Source organism: Plecotus auritus (genome assembly GCF_963455305.1).
Source record: "Plecotus auritus genome assembly, chromosome: 8".
Classification (NCBI taxonomy): Eukaryota; Metazoa; Chordata; class Mammalia; order Chiroptera; family Vespertilionidae; genus Plecotus; species Plecotus auritus.
In genome coordinates this window covers 102,594,050-102,612,245 of record NC_137782.1, presented here as the reverse complement: position 1 = coordinate 102,612,245, position 18,196 = coordinate 102,594,050, and the positions used below count along the sequence as shown (strand labels likewise).

At 51.5% G+C, this 18,196-nt stretch overlaps 1 protein-coding gene across 1 annotated transcript in view; it reads left to right on the top strand.

Annotated features, from left to right (window-relative positions):
• The window catches only part of SLC9A2 (solute carrier family 9 member A2), a 139,270-nt gene extending 129,628 nt beyond the window's left edge, over positions 1–9,642 (top strand). Inside the window, exons 10-12 of the mRNA XM_080686980.1 lie at positions 1,467–1,598; positions 5,913–6,003; positions 7,686–9,642. Coding sequence (XP_080543106.1) covers positions 1,467–1,598; positions 5,913–6,003; positions 7,686–8,050 — 588 coding nt within the window. The 3' untranslated portion in view covers positions 8,051–9,642. The remainder of the gene's footprint in view (positions 1–1,466; positions 1,599–5,912; positions 6,004–7,685) is intronic.
• The last annotated feature ends 8,554 nt before the right edge of the window (positions 9,643–18,196 follow it).

Sequence of the window (18,196 nt, the reverse complement as noted above, 5' to 3'; positions counted from 1 at the left end):
TGTCTCCTTGAGTTGGTAGAATGGCCTTGTGTGGTAGGTGTCTTATAGGGCCCAGTAACTCAGCCTCCCCAGTCACCTGAGCTGGGCACACTAAGTGCACCCCTTTGTGGGCTGTGAGCACAACCTTGTTGTAGTTGAGCCTTGATTGCTATTGGCCTCACTGGGAGGAATTGACCTCCAGGCCAACTGGCTGTGAAGACCAGCTGTGACTACAGTGAGAGAGATGCTGTGCAGGAGACACCCCTATGGAGCAGGACTTGCTTCAGTGGGGCTTTGGTGCTCACTGAGTCTGCCTCTTGAGTGTGTTGCTTGTGGATGTATAGGGTTGTAATCTGGTATGGTCTCACACTGACCACTGGGTACACTGGCTCTTGGGTCTCCAGGGAGGTGCAAAGTCAGCCACTGTCTAGGGCCACCCAGCAGGAGCTACAGAGAGATCTGCAGATTCCTCCTCTTTGTATTGGGCTTGGAAGTGCCCAGGATTAAAAAATGAAACAAAACAATTGTGGCTTCCAGGCTAAACTGTTTTTTCAGAACCTGGGATCTCGATTTCCAGGTTCCACTTTTTCCATCCTTATTGCCAAGCCTCCCTCCCTCCAGCACCCACCCCAAACCCTTACAGAGTACAGGTTCTGTCTTCCTTCCTAGCCTGGGGGGCTCTCTTCCTGTCTCCACTGCTGCTTCCTATCAGCTCCATTGATCCATATTCTTCCATTTTTAAGGTTCCCCAACACCTTACATATTATTCCCAACCTTATTTTTAAATGAGTGTGTGCTGTACCGCATACATTTAGTACTTAATTTCATGATTGTATTATTTTGTTAGCCTTCAATGGCACATTTCCCAAGGCAGGAATTGAGCACATTTCCACTAGGCCTAATACAGCCTGGTCACAGGAATATTCCCAAGAAGTATACATTAATTCTATCAGAAAATGAGCCTGATTACCAATTACAGTTTGTTTTAGGAACAGATTTCTATATAGCTTATAAACTAAAACGTCTGCCATGGACAGCCCACCTTGAGACATTTCACAGCTTCAAAGACGAGGTCATGAGTATTGTAGGCGGTAGCAGCAGCTTGCTCAGCCTTCAGCCGCTGGAAAAAACTGTGCCTCCTTTGATTAATCAGAGGACATGGCCCCACCAAGTGGCTCAGAGTGGTTTGTTTTTATGCCAGTAATTGCTGTTCCACGGAGGATGGATAAAGCAGACTTGTATTTTTTCCCCAACCGATAATGATGGGTAAATACATACAAGGTCCTTCAAGGTAGACAAAGGCATTTAATAAATTCAATCATTTTTCTCGGCTTTATTAGAAGACAAATTCTTTCAAAATGTGTTGTTAAGTACCTCGCTGAGATGATGTGCCAAAGAAATGTAGTAAAGTTTTGGAATTTCTGGGGCAGTGATCAGTTTTTTGTTATTGTTGTTTTTATAAAGTGTCGCTTGTGTTTTTATTTCAGACTTTGTCATACAACAGACACAATCTGACGGCTGACACGAGTGAGAGACAAGCCAAGGAGATTCTGATCCGCCGAAGGCACAGTTTGCGAGAGAGCATTCGGAAAGACAGCAGCTTGAGTCGGGAGCGCAGGGTAAGGGCGTCGGGGCTATGGAAGCTCTGTTGAGGGTTGATTCGCAGGAATCCTGGGAGAGAGAGAATTTAAAAGTCTTTTAGAGGTTTTGTGAGCACCTGTTGTGTTCCTCACATGGTTCTAGGCCAGCCGTGGGCAAACTACGGCCCGCGGGCCGGATCCGGCCCGTTCGGCTGTTCTATCCGGCCCACGGAGCCGAAAGAGCGGAGGGTTCTCTTGCTCTCCCTCCCCTCCACTCCTTTACTTTGAATTTATATTAGTTCACACAAACACTCCATCCATGCTTTTGTTCCGGCCCTCCAGTCCAGTTTAAGAACCCATTGCGGCACTCGAGTCAAAAAGTTTGCCCACCCCTGATCTAGGCACTGGGGATCCATTGGTAAACAAAACATAAAGATTCCTATGCTTGTAGAATTCATATCCTCGTCAGGGGGAATGTGGTCACCAACAGACAGAATAAGCAAATCCTATATAATAAAAGGCTAATATGCAAATAGACTGAATGGCAGAACAATCGAACAACCAGTCGCTATGACATGCGCTAGTCACCAGGAGTGCACATGGAACATGGCGGGCATCGGCAGCAGGCGGCAAAACGCAGAACATAGCAGGCACCAGCTGTGGCAGTATGGTGGAGGAGGTGAGCAGGGGTGCCAGACCAAGGTGGGGTACCTGTCGCTGTCATTGGGGTGAGCTTCTGGTGGTTACTGAAAGTTCTTTGCTCCCACACGCCACAGTCCCACCCAGTGCTCACACCCGCTGTCAGCGCTGGAGCTGCTGCTCACATCCGCTGCCGGCATCCGCTGCCGGTGCCCAGTGCCAGTCCCGATCGCTCAGTGCCATCAGCAGGTGCAAGCGGCAGCTGCCAGCCCCAATTGCCCCAAGAGCTTCTCCACCTCCCCCTGCTCCTGAGGGGTGATCAGAGCAGCAGCTGCCACTCCACCCACTGACAGTGCCAGCCCCGCTTGCACCTGCTGAAGGCCCTGGCCTCAATCACTCTACAGGGCCAGCGCCATCAGTGCATGGGCACAGCAGCAGCGGCAGGAGTGGTTCTGCCAGCAGACGGGGAACCAAGGGCCACAGCGGGAGGAGCAGGACAGGGGCATGGAGGATGGACTAAGACCCACCCCTGTGCCCACTGCAGCCTCAAGGCCCACAGTTCCTTTCAAGGTGCACGAATTCGTGTTATAAGATGTTATGTTATGTTATGTTATGTTATGTTATGTTATGTTATGTTATGTTATGTTATGCTATGTTATGTTATAAAGAAGTCAAGTGCTATGGAAAAATTAAAAATAGCCAAAGAATGAAGTTGGGAGGGTCACACAAGTTACAATTTTAAACAGCATGCAGGCTTCATTTGGAAGGTAATATTTGAGCTTCCAGGAAGAGGCTGTAGGGGAAGGTGGCAGCCCGCATGCTGACCGAGAAAGGCCAGTGGCTGGGAGTAAGTTCACAGCACAGTTGGCTCAACGTTTTAATAGGTCCAATGCATTGTCAATAGATTGGAAAAGCCATTTTATCATGATTGCTTAATTTACCACAGCAGGCATGCATCTTATTTTATATAAATACTAGAGGCCCGGTGCATGAAATTTGTGTACTGGGGGGGTGGGGGATGTCCCTCAACCCAGCCTGCACCCTTTCCAATCTGGGACCCCTTGGGGGATGTCCGACTGCCGGTTTAGGCCCATAGTCTCACAATCTGGGACTACTGGCTCCCAACCACTCGCCTGCCTGCCAGCCTGATCACCCCCTAACCACTCCCCTGCCAGCCTGATCGATGCCTAACTGCTCCCCTGCTGGCCTGATTGCCCCCAACTGCCCTCCCCTGCAAGCCTGGTTCCCCCCCAACTGCCCTCCCCTGCCGACCTAGTCACCTCTAACTGCCCTCTCCTGCTGGCCTGATCGCCCACAACTACCCTTCCCTGCCGGCCATCTTGTGGTGGCCATCTTTGACCACATGGGGGCAACCATCTTGTGCGAGGGTGTGAGGGTCAATTTGCATACTACCCCTTTATTATATAGGACTAGAGGCCCGGTGCATGAAAATTCATGCACTGGAGCAGGGGATCCCGCAGCCCGGCCTGCCTCCTCTCACAGTCCGGGAGCCCTCAGGGATGGGAGGTGACCCAGTGATCAAGGGAAGGCGATGCCTCATCACACCTCTGCTGCTGCCAATGCTGGCAGCTCAAGCCTCAGCCAGCCCTGGTTACCTGAGCCTCACACAGCCCTGGGCAGCTGGGCAGCCACCATCCTAGGCTTGCCTGCACCTCAGGCCAGCCCTGGGAGGCTGAGGGGACTGAGGGACTTCAGAGGCAGGTGTGCGGAGCAGCTGGGCCCACCTAGGGGTGGACCCAGCCTTGCCATGCGCCTGCTGCCCCGGCAGGGCTGAGGGAACTGAACACCACCATCTTTGAGGGCCTGGCAGTCAATTAGCATATTCCCTCCTTATTGGATGTGGGCACCACCATATTTGAGGGTGGGGCCATCAATTAGCATATTCCCTTCTTATTGGCTGTGAGTGCCACCATCTTTGAGGGCGTGGCAGTCAATTCACATATTCCCTCCTTATTGGCTGTGGGTGCTACCATCTTTGCAACAGCGTGAGGATCAATTAGCACATTTCCTCTTTATTAGATAGGACTAGAGGCCCAGTGCACAAATTTGTGCATGGGTGGTGTCTGGCCGGCCTGGCCCCAATCAGGGTGGATCAGGGCTGGGTCTGTCGGGAGGAGGAGATGGCGGGAGGTTGGCCGGCCAGCCCGCCCAGATAGGAGCCCAATCAGGGCCCTGGATCAGGGCCAGGCTGCCTGGGGGAAGGGGCCGTGGGCCATTGGCCAGTGGGCCCCACCCCTGATTGGGGTTGGGAGGCTGATTGGTGGTGGGGCCAGCCATGGGGAGAGGCTGTGGGCAGTGGGCCAGCTGGCCCTGCCCCCAAATGGGGTGAGTGAGGGTGCCAATCAGGGGCCAACAGCCTGGGGGAGGGGCCAAGGGTGGTTGGCTGGCCAGCCCTGCCCCTGATCAGGGTGGGGGGGCCAACCTGGGGTGGGCCTGGGAGGGGGAAGGGGCTGCAGGAGATTGGCTGGCCAGACCCACTCCCCCATTGAGGTGGGGTGGTGATTAGGGGTGGTGCTGGCCAGGGGGAGCTGTGGGCTGATCAGGGTAGTGGGGGCCCATCGGGGGCATGGCTGGCCAGTGGGAGGGGCTGAAGGAGGTTGGCCACTCAGCCCCACCCCCTATTGGGGTGGGGGGTGCGATTAGGGGTGGGCCGGCCAGGGGGAGAGGCTGCAGGCCTATCAGGGCAGGCTGATTGGGGGTGTGGCAGGCCAGGGGGGAAGAAAGGAGGCATTTGGCCGGCAGGCCCTGCTCTTGATCGGGGTGGGAGAGTCCAATCAGGGGCAGGCCGGCAGTGGGGAGGGTCTGTGAGGTTGTCCACCAGCCCCACCCCCTGATCGGGCCGGTTCACTGGCCACAGTGGGCATCTTAGCAACCAGTTGTTAGGTCATTATGGCCATTACGCTAGCTGCCTTTTTATATATATAGATATATGTTATTGATTTCCAAACAGAAAGGAGAGAGAGAGAAATCAATAATGAGAGAAAATCATTGATCAGCTGCCTCCTGCACACCCCACACTGGGGATCGAGCCCACAACCCGGGCATGTGCCCTGACCGGGAATCAAACTGTGACCTCCTGGTTCATAGATCAATGCTCAACCACTGAGCCATGCCAGCTAGGTCTTATTTTTTATAATATTCTGTATTTGGTTATCGGAGATAAAAATTTTATGTTTGAACAAAATTATCTTTATCTTTGTGTTCAATGTGGCAGCATTGATTAAACATTAAAGACAATGGCAATGAAAATGTCAGCAAATTAGCTATAGTAATGCTTTTTGTTCTATCATTTTTAAGGCATTCAAGTAAATAAAACGAAAATATGCTACAATTTTTTATCTATCTTCTCCTGCATACCTATCAGTCCTGAGGCTTTTTCGCTAATATTATCATAAATAGGTGGTTTGGTCTCTTTTCCTTAAGAAAACACAGTGATTTTCATGTCTTGTTCCAAATGGTCCCACCCCACTTTATTTCCTTTTTTATTTTTTTCCTCCTGGCTTCTTCTATATGTTAGAAGAGTTTTAGTGATTTTAAATTGCTAGGGATTTTCTTCCCCTTCCCTAAAGCCCTTCACAAAGTAATTTTGGCATTGAGAATGAACATGTTACACTTTATTAAAGTTTGTCATAATATTTTAAACTTCTAATGAATGCCATCTGCATAGTCTAAGGTTTTCTGTTTGTTGTACAGGCTTCCACGTCAGCCTCCAGGTACCTGTCCTTACCCAAAAATACAAAGCTGCCAGAAAAGCTGCAGAAGAAAAGGAATGTTTCTAATGCAGGTAATGAGCACAGCTGGAGCAGAGATGAAGGTGTTTCTATTCTGCTTCATTACGCACAATGAGCTCAATAGTTTGCAAATCTAAAGTAACAATACGGTGGCCTTTATTAGCATTGCAGCCTTTTTGAATGGAGTTCTGTGCACATTCAAGAATTCAATCAGTTATTTTTCATAATGATTCTATTTGATATAGCAAAAGCAAATACTATTACCATGTGGTTAGTGAACAGGTAAACAGAAAAGCTGTAAATGTGCAAAGGTGTGTTTAATTTTTAGAGTAATTGTAATATATTTTCATAAAGCAACCATATATTTTATTTCTGTAATTATTTAAACTTTGACATAAAGTCTTATATCTCTTTATTTTATGATACCTTTATGTAGATTCCAAGCCATTTTCTGTGAAACCCCAGAAGAAATATGTTAGGATATCATGTTCTTAAAATGTAGATGTAACAACAATATCCCACCTTTTATCCTTGTTTATTTATTTAACCAAGAAGAGGAAAGTCTAAGGATGGCCTGTGTGTGGAGGCTGAGGTGTGAAATGAGAGGGAAGGCGGATCCCAGCAGTAGAGGACCCCAATAGTCCAGGACCCCAGTAATGGAGGACCCCAGTAGTCCAGGACCCCCAGTAGTGGAGGACCCCAGCAGTGGAGGATCCCAGCAGTGGAAAACCCCAGCAGTCCAGGACCCCAGTAGTCCAGGACCCCCAGTAGTGGAGGATTCCAGCAGTGGAGGACCCCAATAGTCCAGGACCCCCAGTAGTGGAGGACTCCAGCAGCCCAGGACCCCAGCAGCCCAGGACCCCAGCAGTAGAGGACCCCAGCAGTGGAGGACCCCAGCAGTCCAGGACCCCAGCAGTAGAGAAATCCAGCAGTGGAAGACCCCAGTAGTCCAGGACCCCAATAGTCCAGGACCCCAGTAGTGGAGGATCCAGTAGTCCAAGATCCCAGTTTTGACAGAGCTGGTTCTAATCTTAATTCCTCCCTCTGTTCGGAAAGTGGGCCCCACGAAAGTGAGAGCTCGCGACCCAGGCTGTCCCCCAGGCTGGTCCGAAGGGCCTCAGAGGCTGGAGGCCACAAGGCTGGCTGGGGGAGTGAGCGGCCCTAGCGGGAAAGGCCTCACTCTGTTTTGACCCTTTTGTAAAAATATGAAGAGAATGAACAAGGCTGTACATGAGATCAGGTCAAGGCAAGATCTTCCTGATAGCAGCTAACTCTCATGTCTCCCTGCGCTGGGCGGAGCCCCCTAGGGCAGGTCCCTGGGGTGGGTCCCAGGGCAGGTCCCTGGGGCAGGGTCCTGGGGCGGGTCCCTGGGCGGTCCCTGGGCGGGTCCAGGGGCAGGTCCCAGGGCAGGTGGTGCACAGCCCCAGCCGCCCTCAGTGCCAACAGGCTCCACCACACTGACACCCGAGCCTCAGTCCCTTCATCTGAGATGGGTGACGTGAAGGCGAGGTTCATAGGTGGGTGTAGCTCGAGCTGAAGTCAGTGCCAGAGCTCCTCACCATCTGCGGAATGCCCAGGTGTGGCCCGAGGGCTGGGGGTTCAGGTAGGTGCCCAGCTTTCAGTGGGAGTCGGGAGGGAGCCTGCCTCGCGCTGCGACCCGACCGCAGACCCCTTACCACTGCCGTCCAGCCCCTCCTCTGAAGCACATTCCCTGCTGACTTTCTGCTCCGTGCAGGTGGCAACAGCAGTGATTCGGATGCAGATGCCGGGACCACTGTCCTCAACTTGAAGCCCCGTGCGAGGCGCTTCTTGCCAGAGCAGTTCTCACAGAAAGCGCCCCAGGCCTGCAGGATGGAGTGGAAGAACGAGGTGGACATCGATGCGGCCGGGCAGCCCTGCACCCTGGCGCCCCACCGCAGGGAGGGGGCCACGCAGACCCCCGGCGCGCTGCGGCAGCCCCTGCTACCCCACGGCCAGCTAGGCCCGGGGCGGGAGGGCCTCACGACTGAGAGCCAGCGACCCAGGCCGCCCCCCAGGCTGGTCCGAAGGGCCTCGGAGCCTGGAGGCCGCAAGGCTCGCTGGGGGAGTGAGCGGCCCTAGCGGGAAAGGTCCAGGCAGCCAGCATCGCTGCTGTCACTGCTCCCAACAGACGCAGGGACCCAGGTCCACCCTCCTCCTGGTTGGTGGAGTCATGCCCTTGATTAACTGGACGGTTGCTTATCCCAAGAAGAGGAAAACCAACGAGAAAAAGCCCCATGACATGTCTTTTATGAGTTGCAAGCAGTTGTAGTCTTTGCAGAGCTGAGTAAAAAAATGTGTGCCTTCATTGAACTTGAATGACTGAATTTGACATTTTTAGCTCACCCTTGTCGGTGAAAATTTTAATATATGCATATGCCTCAAATTTTATTTATGAAAAAGTATGTTTATCTGTGGTCAGTTTTTAAGTGAATGGCCCTAAAAATACTCTGAAGATCTTCCCGAGGAGCAGCGGCGGCTCCTGGTGGCCAGGGCTCCTGGTGGCCGGGGCTCCTTGTGGCCGGGGCTCCTTGTGGCCAGGGCTCCTGGTGGCCAGGGCTCCTTGTGGCCGGGGCTTCTGGTGGCCAGGGCTCCTGGTGGCCGGGGCTCCTTGTGGCCGGGGCTCCTTGTGGCCAGGGCTCCTGGTGGCCGGGGCTCCTTGTGGCCGGGGCTCCTTGTGGCCAGGGCTCCTTGTGGCCGGGGCTCCTTGTGGCCGGGGCTCCTTGTGGCCAGGGCTCCTGGTGGCCGGGGCTCCTTGTGGCCGGGGCTTCTGGTGGCCAGGGCTCCTGGTGGCCGGGGGGTTCCTGGTGGCCGAGGCTCCTGGTGGCCGGGGGGTTCCTGGTGGCTGGGGCTCCTGGTGGCCGAGGCTCCTGGTGGCCAGGGGGTTCCTGGTGGCCGGGGCTCCTGGTGGCCAGGGGGTTCCTGGTGGCCGGGGCTCCTGGTGGCCGGGGTTCCTGGTGGCCGAGGCTCCTGGTGGCCAGGGGGTTCCTGGTGGCCGAGGCTCCTGGTGGCCGGGGGGTTCCTGGTGGCCGGGGCTCCTGGTGGCCGGGGTTCCTGGTGGCCGGGGCTCCTGGTGGCCGGGGCTCCTGGTGGCCAGGGGGTTCCTGGTGGCCGGGGCTCCTGGTGGCCAGGGGGTTCCTGGTGGCCGGGGCTCCTGGTGGCCGGGGTTCCTGGTGGCCGGGGCTCCTGGTGGCCAGGGGGTTCCTGGTGGCCGGGGCTCCTGGTGGCCGGGGGGTTCCTGGTGGCCGGGGCTCCTGGTGGCCGGGGCTCCTGGTGGCCGGGGGGTTCCTGGTGGCCGGGGCTCCTGGTGGCCGGGACTCCTTGTGGCCGGGACTCCTGGTGGCCAGGGGGTTCCTGGTGGCCGTGGCTCCTGGTGGCCAGGGCTCCTGGTGGCCAGGGGGTTCCTGGTGGCCAGGGCTCCTGGTGGCCGGGGCTCCTTGTGGCCAGCGCTCCTTGTGGCCGGCGCTCCTGGTGGCCAGGGCTCCTGGTGGCCGGGGCTCCTTGTGGCTGGGGCTCCTTGTGGCCGGCGCTCCTGGTGGCCAGGGCTCCTGGTGGCCGGGGCTCCTTGTGGCTGGGGCTCCTTGTGGCCGGCGCTCCTGGTGGCCAGGGCTCCTGGTGGCCATCGCGCAGAGCCCAGCCTCCCGGCTCCATCCTGAGCTCACGAGCAGCTGGGGACTGGCTCCATGCCCCGCCCAGGAAGAATGAAAATCAGCTGGTTTTTATTTGTTCCTCGTTCTACGTGTGTTGGGGTGACATATGGATTCCATCGCCTCTTCGTGTGTCAATGGTGCAAAGAGATAGTCTGTGGGTGACACCAGTTTGTGTGTTGACAGACAGGGTGGCAGCTTCCATGAAGCTACACTGTGGGGCCTCTGGCGAGTGGGGAGCAGGGCAGCACCTGCTGAAATATGTGGGCAGGTTACAGTGTGAGATGCTGGGAGGAGGAGGAGGCAGGAGAGTCCCCTTCACGCCCACCTATGACCATCTGCTTCGGAATTTTTCTGTAGAGCATTGGATAACTTTGAATCCAGAGGCTTTAGCAGACAAGGTTGAAAGTTTATATTAACAGTATTCCAGTGTTTAACAAGTTGGTTAGACTTCAGGGTTGAATTTTATTCAGGCAGGAAGCACTTTGGAGAATGTGGGAGATCTGTTATTTTGCACTCGTTTTTTACCCCCTGCCCCAAATAAAGTGGTAACTCAATTCGTCATATAAAAATTGATTCTACTCACCTGACTACTTTTAAAAGCACAGCAGGAAGAGCAAGCAGTGGGACATAAGCATTAATGATGACTTGAGTTTCTGTCTCTTATACTGCAGATTTTATTGGACTGACTTTTTTTCTGGAAAAAAACAACCCTCTTTAAAACGTGGCTGGAACAAGATTCTAAATGTCTAGGTTTGGACATGAAATTAAGCCACACTTGGAGGTACAGCAAAGGGTACGTGTGGCCACAGTATTACTGATAGAAGATATGCATACATTTAAAAAGACACAGCACTTAGAAACCCTTGGCAGTGGCTTTCTCTCCCCATCTTCCTCCCCCACCGATGTGCAGAAGTAACTATTCTAGCCTTTCTTCTCATGCTCTGAGGCTGGGAACACTGGTAGGGTGCGGGTGGGAGGCCGAGGGGAGTGTTCACACACACAAGACGCAGGCCATTGAGAGCACGGTTTCCTTCCAAAAGCTCCCTAGTTGGTCAGTGGAAAGCAATGGAGACACAATTTGAAAACTACAGGCTTGGGATTCTGTGCCAAACATCTTAATTTTAAATGAAAATGTGTGTATAAAATATGTGTTACATCTGTTGAAAATAAGTTAAAACTTATTTACTTTGGAATTTTATTATAGAAATATGATTCAAGAGATGTGATGTGTATTTTTGAGACTGCCAAGAGTGAATTTTAAGTAGTTCATTTATGAAACTTGAAAAGAAAGGTTGATATAGAAAATGACCTTAAAAAGAAATTTCCTGATTTTTCCTGGTGTTATTAATAAATATTATAAAGAGTGGAACTCTCTGGAACTGAAGGAGAATAAAATGAAATTTTTTATAACACTACTTCTTAAGTTAGTAAACCAAATTCAGCTTTCCCTTATTAAAAGTTAGATAAATAAATTTCATGACATTGTGTAAATTTTGAAAAATAGATTGTCATTTATCTTTATTATCAGTATAAATTTTTCCCTATTTGTTGGATGATAAAAAATAATAAATAAATTTGACTTCATTTAGCTTTTTCTCTATATTTTCTTCTTTTTAATAAAATTATTGAATTCTATACACTCATTATTGAATTCTATATATACACTAAGGAGAGAGTATGGAGTTGAAACCCTTTAACCAAATATGGTAGCAATGTACATGTCAGTGATGCAGGAAGACCCTCCACCTTAGGTAATGCCTCCTTCCTCAGAGTGCTGGTCCCACCACTCAGTGTGACTGCAGAATGGCTTGGGCCTGTGGTGGGACAGTGAAGCCAGCTGGCAAACAACTAGAAATTGGCCTGCAAATCCGACACTTGGCTGACATCCCCTTTGGTTTTGCTACGCTTTGTGGTGGGGTGCACCATTCTACCGGGGGAAGGTGTGTTTATATAAAAACCCTAAAAAAGCACAGCTATTCATTCCATGTCTCAGTGTGGTCTGCATTCATGGCACTGCCCGAATCATGTTTATGATAAAGCTGGCATTCCATAATTCATGGTGAGAATGGTAGTATTTCATTACTTCACAGTTCACACGACTTTATTCTTGAGTGAGTGATTACAGAGTCCCTGTGCGGCTGAAGGGCTGTGGCATGATCTGCTGAGGCCTGAACACATGTTGATTTCATCCTCAACCTGGAACAGGAAGGTCAGGCCTCAGAAGCCTGGTGATCTGGGGATATGGGTTACTTTTTTGGGACAAAACATGTAGCTTGCTGGAACTTTATACCCCACATTTTAACCAGGCCCTTTCCTCAACTCACTTGTAAGGCAAGCGAGGCTTCATTTGGGTAACTGCCGCCTGGCAGTGACCAAACCTCTTTGTCCAAGAGAAATGACGCTTCCCTGCAAATGCTTTTCCAATGCCATCCACTTCCTGTGCGCTGTGGCTGCCATCCTCAGAAGGGCCAGCCACCACAGGTGCAGACAAAACACCCACATGGTCAGTTTCCAAAGTCTTTTTTGTTTTAGCTTTATTGTTGAAAGTATTACATATGTCCTTTTTCCCCCCCATGAACCTCTTCTAGCCCACACCCACCCCCCACCCTAGGCCTTCCACCCCATTGTCTGTACCCATGGGTTTTGCATATATGCATACAAATTCTTTGCTTGATCTCTTCCCACCCACCCACCTCCCCTGCCTTTCCTCTGAGGTTCAACAATCTGCTCGCCCTGGCTGTGACATCACCAGTGGGCACTATCAGAAGTTGGCCTTCAGGATGCCCTGGCCTGGGCCTCTGCCCCAGCAGAGGAAGGCAAGCACAGCGCCAGCCCGCCAGATGCAAACCCACCGGGCCAGGCCCAGTCTGCAGCAGCACACTTACTGCATTAGGTTCATTTTGGAGATTTCATGTGGTTTCAGTTACCTTGAGCAAACTCGGGGTAGGTTTGGTGGTGAGCTATCACAGGAAAGGTCATTCTGTCTGCATACGAACCCAAGTCCCAGCTATTCAAAACACAACAGACTCCTTGCTAAGCCAGAAGAAAGATCATGTCTCATCCCATATGGTAAATTTAAACTATTACTAGGTATTTTCATTCCTTTATTTTTTTTGTCCTCTGTAGTGTATGATTTGGAAAATGGGTTTTTATTTATTAACTAGAGGCCTGGCGCACAAAATTTGTGTGCAGGTACAGTCCCTAGTCCTGGCCTGCGATCAGGGCCATCTTCCCCAGCTGCCTGCAGCTGGCCCCGCCCCCCACCACCCACCCCCCCATTCCCTGTTCACCATCCGGTGATCGGTGTCTGACGGCCAGGGGAAGGGACCAAGAGGTGGTCAGTGTGCCTCATAGTGACTGGTTCAGTGGTCGTTCTGCCGTTAGGGTCAATTTGCATATTACCCTTTTATTATATAGGATATGCGGCGTGTTTTAAATCCAGGGTGATCAAAATACAGGGCTTTGCTGTAACAAGAGCCTTACAGTCCACTTCCATGCCATTGAGTTAGCAGTAGGAACACACCTTCTCTCGTGCTTCTATGATCTCTTCCCCCAGGAACAAGCAGCCGTTTCAAAGTAAGAATTGGCGCTATTTCCTACAATGTGGTGAAGCAGGACACAGTAGAAATTTTGTGACTGTTTTCACAGACACTATCTATAAAAGGGTGAGTTTAGACCATGCGTTTGGGAAAAACAAGACATCTGGAGTAAAGTAATGTTTTAAAGTCACTCAGTATTTGTGTGCCTAATTAGAAATAAATCCTAGTGTGAAATGACATGTTACCTTGAGCCCATCTACTGGCCGGCAGTGTAGACTTCACTTCAGGTTGTGTATACGTCTGGCGCTAGCACATGTCCCTGGAAGACTGGGCTTGTGGTTTACCTCTGAGCTGTGTGCTGGGGGTTGGGATTTTCAAGCACATCAGGATTCTGCTTTAAAACACACAGAATACAAAAGAATGGCTTCTAAAAAGTAACAATGAGAATAAATAACATTTCATTACAATTTTAAAGGGATTTTAATAAAAAAAAATGATTACCACGTAATCGGCAAATTCTTCAGGGAAAAGCAATTTAGGACTGAAGAGGGGTTTATGTTTGTTTTTTGTTTTTCAGATCTAACCCCGATTCTCAGCGTGGTGCATTACACACCAGGCCCTGCCCAGCGGCTCCCAGCTCAAGGCGCTGCTCACACGCTCTCCTTCTGCGGGGGCGGCGCCCCGTTTGAGTCTGAGAGACCACGTGAGCCCCAGGGGATCCGCGGCTCCCACTGCGCATCCAGCGAACCGCTCCCCTCTTGCAGCCGCTGGCCTGAAACGCCCCACGCACGGCCCTCTCAGTGTCTCAGGGATGGATCCTCAGGAGAAAACTCTTAGTGTTCTGAGCCTCAGAGCCCAGCGCCACCTTATGCCCTCTGCGGGTGCCCACAGGCGGGCAGGACACGCCCCATGCTCCTCAAGGCCCTTCTAACCTCGCCTGAGCTGTGTCCAGACCAGGCACCTGGGTGTCACTCACACCCCTTCCAGAATCCCCCCAGAGGCCACACCTGAGAGTCACCGGCCTTCCGGATCGTGCCCCCTTTCCCTGTCCCAGGGCCAGGACCTCCCCACCCCCGCCCCCACCCCCACCTCCGGGTCCTGCTCCACACGGGGCTGCTCCCTCTTGGCCTCCACACCTCCTGCTGCAGCCAGAGCATCTCTAAAACATCACTGTCCACGGAGCAGTCTGGCAGGACCCTCAGTGGCCCTCCCTCACCTGTCAGAGAAGCTCCGGCTGAGTAGGGGGAGCCCTTCAGACCCACCCGCCATTCTCCATCCTGTGTGCCTTACAAACACGGGCCCTCAGTGCCCGTTCCCCGGGTCAGGGCAGGCCTGGGCGCCCGTGTCTAACACGCAGCGGGCAGAGACCACTGACTCCAGCCCCTCTGTTTGCCCCAGGCCTAACCTGCCAGACCTCACTGGTCCAGGAGGCCTGAACCGAGATGGGAGCACCCTGGCGGCCAGGCTTCGTGCTCCCTCTGGATTTTGCTCAGGCCTCTGGGCACGAGGGCCAAGCCGCGCCTTCCCTTCCCTCTGCAGGCAAGGCCAGCCTTCGGACCCACCCCGGCTGTTCCCAGCACCTACCAACTGTGGCTGCAGGTTGAAGCGGTGCCACTTCCTTTATAAACTCTGCAGGAGGTCCCACACCTCTGAAGTACGATTCCATGTAAAAGGGTTACAGATGTTACTCCAAAGGATTTAAACAACAAATCAACACGGACTTTAACTGAGCAGATTTAATTTCCCTGAGGTCGTATTCCATCTAGTATCCAAACCCTGTCTGTCCCAGCAGTGGTTTTCACAGAGCACACAGAGCGGTGGGCATCCTGTGGAAGGCCCCGCAGGTCGGAGGCAGGCACGTTCCAGGGGGTCCTGGCACTGCCGGTCCCCAAAACACACCCGCACAGCAGCAGCACATTCAGCCACTTAAGAGGAGCTGTAAGTAAATGTTTATCAAATAATCAACGGAAAACTCACAGGAGAGAACCCTATACCCAAGGACTGAAAGTGGAGCCAGCATAGAGACTAGTAGGAGGGGCAGAGGCATGAAAGGGCTGGCCAGGCACCCACACACAGCAACTGAAGTCCCAGAGAGATATCTCAGCTGTTGGGGGTTGCCACTGGTAACTCTGGAGTCTAATCTCCAACCTGGGCCCCACAGCAGAAAGCACCAAAACTGAGAAAGGTACCCACATTATATCTAGCTGTGAAAAGCAGTGGGGTGCTGTCTGCCAGGAAGTGGCAGCTGAAAGTTTGGGCACCCTCTTAAAGGGCCAATGCATAAAAATTCCCTGTGGAACCACCCACCTTGTGCTCTGGCAGAAGGAGGGTCAAGTGGACTGGAGCTGTGAGGGCAGAAGCCAGGATTGGGGACTCAGGGGTTAAAGCTCAGAAGGCAAACACCCCAAGTTTCTGGGCCTGAGTCATTCTCTCATGTAGTAGAGGACATCTTTCCCACATAGACATCTGCCTTGCCTCAGGGGAAGACAGCTGACACACCCTATTGGAAAACACCTTGCCCTGAGGACACTTAAGAGATTAAAAGTAACAATTAGCCTCCAGGCAGAAGCAACTGCCCCACCCTATTGAAAAAACTCTTGTCACACCTGAGGACAATTGCCTGAGGGGCAATTCAAGTCAGAATCCTATTAGTCTGACAGTGTTGGTCTCTGGAGGCTTTGAGTCTTTGCCTGATCCAATTAGTCAGAAACAGCCTTTAGCACTGTCCTGCACTAGAGATTGAGAGGTGTAGAGGATCTACCTAAAACGTAGTCACAAACCCAAACAGACAACCAAAATGAGGAGACAAAGAAACAACCCCCAAATGAAAGAAATAGTGAATTCTCCAGAAGAGATAAATGAAGCAGAGATAAGAAATTTATCTGAAACAGAATTCAGAGTAATGATGTTAAAAATGCTGAACAGCATGAGAAAGATATAGTAACTATGAAAAAAGAACAGTCTGAGATAAAGAATGACATAACACAAATAAAGAACACATTGGAATGAATACACAGCAGATTAGGGGAAGCTGAAGATTGAATCAGTGAATTAGAAGAGCTGAAAATATCACTCAATTAGAGAACCAAAAAGAAAAAAAAAACAATTAGAAAACAGGAGGACAGCTTAAGGGAGCTGTTGGACAGTGTGAAATGTAACAATATTAGAATAGCAGGTGTGCCAGAAGAGGCAGAAAGGGTGAAAGGAATAGAGAAAGTGTTTGAAGAAATAATGGTAGAAAACTTCCCTAACCTGGTAAAGGAAAAAGTCACACAAGTTCAGGAGGCACAGAGAACCCCCTGAACAAGAAGAACCCAAAACAGACCCATGCCCAGACACATCATAATTAAAATGCAAAAAATTAAAGAGAGAATCTTAAAGGCAGAAAGAGAAAAAGAAAACTGTTATCTACAAAGGAGTTCCCATAAGGCTGATACCTGATTTCTCATCAGAAACTCTAGAAGCCAAAGGGAATGGCATGAAGTACTCCAGGTAATGGAAAGCAAGGATCTGAGACCAATCCTATCTAATAAAGAGGGAATATGCAAATTGACCATCACACCCTCACAAATATGGCAGTGCCCATAGCCACAAGATGGTGGCGCCCACTCCCCTCAGCCCCACTGGAGTCCCCCAGTTCTTTCAGTCCTGCCAGCAGCAAGCAGGCAAGCAGGCCCCACAGAGAGCACCCAGCAGGGCCTGCTTGCCCATCGCCACAGCGGCAAACAGCCAGGCCCTGCAGAGAGCAGAGAACCATGGAGAGTGGTCTTAAGCCATCAGTAGGACACCCCCTGAAGGCTCCAAGATTGGAGAGGGTACAGGTCAGGCTGAGGGAACACCCCCCCCCAAGCACAAATTTCATGCACAGGGCCTCTAGTATTACTATATCTAGCAAGGCTATCATTCAAAATATATGGTCTAATAAAGAGCTTCCCAGACCAAAAAAAAAAAAGAAAGAAAAGCTAAAGGAGTTCATCACCACCAAGCCTGCATGACAAGAAATGCTAAAGGGATTGCTGTAAGGGATTGCTGAGAAGAAGAAACAGAGAGAGAAACTTAGCCATACAGAATTAAAATGGCTATAAATAAGTACCTCTCAATAATAACCCTAATTGTAAGTGGATTAAGTGCTCTAATTAAAAGGTGTAGGGTAGGATTCCTGGGGGAAAAAATGACAGCGGAATAGACAGACGTGTCCTGAGCCTTGTCCCAGAGCAGATAGAAAGAACAGCTGAGGGTCACACGGGAGTGTCTGTTGGAGAGTTAAGGGACAGCTATACTCCAGGAGAAGGTGGGGGACTGCTGGATGGGGCTCCCCTGACCGGGCAGCCCCCACTGCTGCTGGGTTCCCTCCCGGAGCCACTGGCTCGGATGCGGAGACCACGCCATCTTGAAGGGGAAAGTGAATGTTATTGGAAGCCTGAAAATCTACAACTGCTGCACCCACTGAACAGCTGCAAACCCCAGAGCACCGGTCCCCAATTGGCACAAACATGAGGATTCAGAGAAGCTCTACACTCCACCAGGGAAAGGTCAGATTTTGCCTGGGATAAGGTGAGGTCTCTGGTCCCGGCAGGAGAGAGAAATGCATGCACTGAGGGAGCTGGAGGAACGGGGGAAGTCTTCGCCTAGAAAAATCCATGGCTGTTGGGGCTGGCATGATCTGTGAATGTGGAAGGGGGTCCTCAGAGCTGCTAACAGAGGGGATCTCTAAAAAGCAACCCATTTTGATCTGACGCAGAAGGACAGCCTAAAAATTTTAAAAGTGTGCCGGCTGCTTGGACATGGGGGGGCGGGGGCGCGGGGGAGAGGAAGGACTGCGCAGACTTGCGCACAGCCCTGGAGTTCACACACTTGCTCTTTCTTCTCTTTAAATCCTTGCTTCTGATTGCTGAGCCCAGTGCATGGGATCACCCAGTTGGGGACACCATAGGAGACTGCAGGGGAAAGTTGTTTTTCTGGAACCTGGGGATCAGGGCAGGGAGTGACCATCAGAGAACCAGCTCTGGGGCAGCCCACTCCCACAAACCGGTATTGAG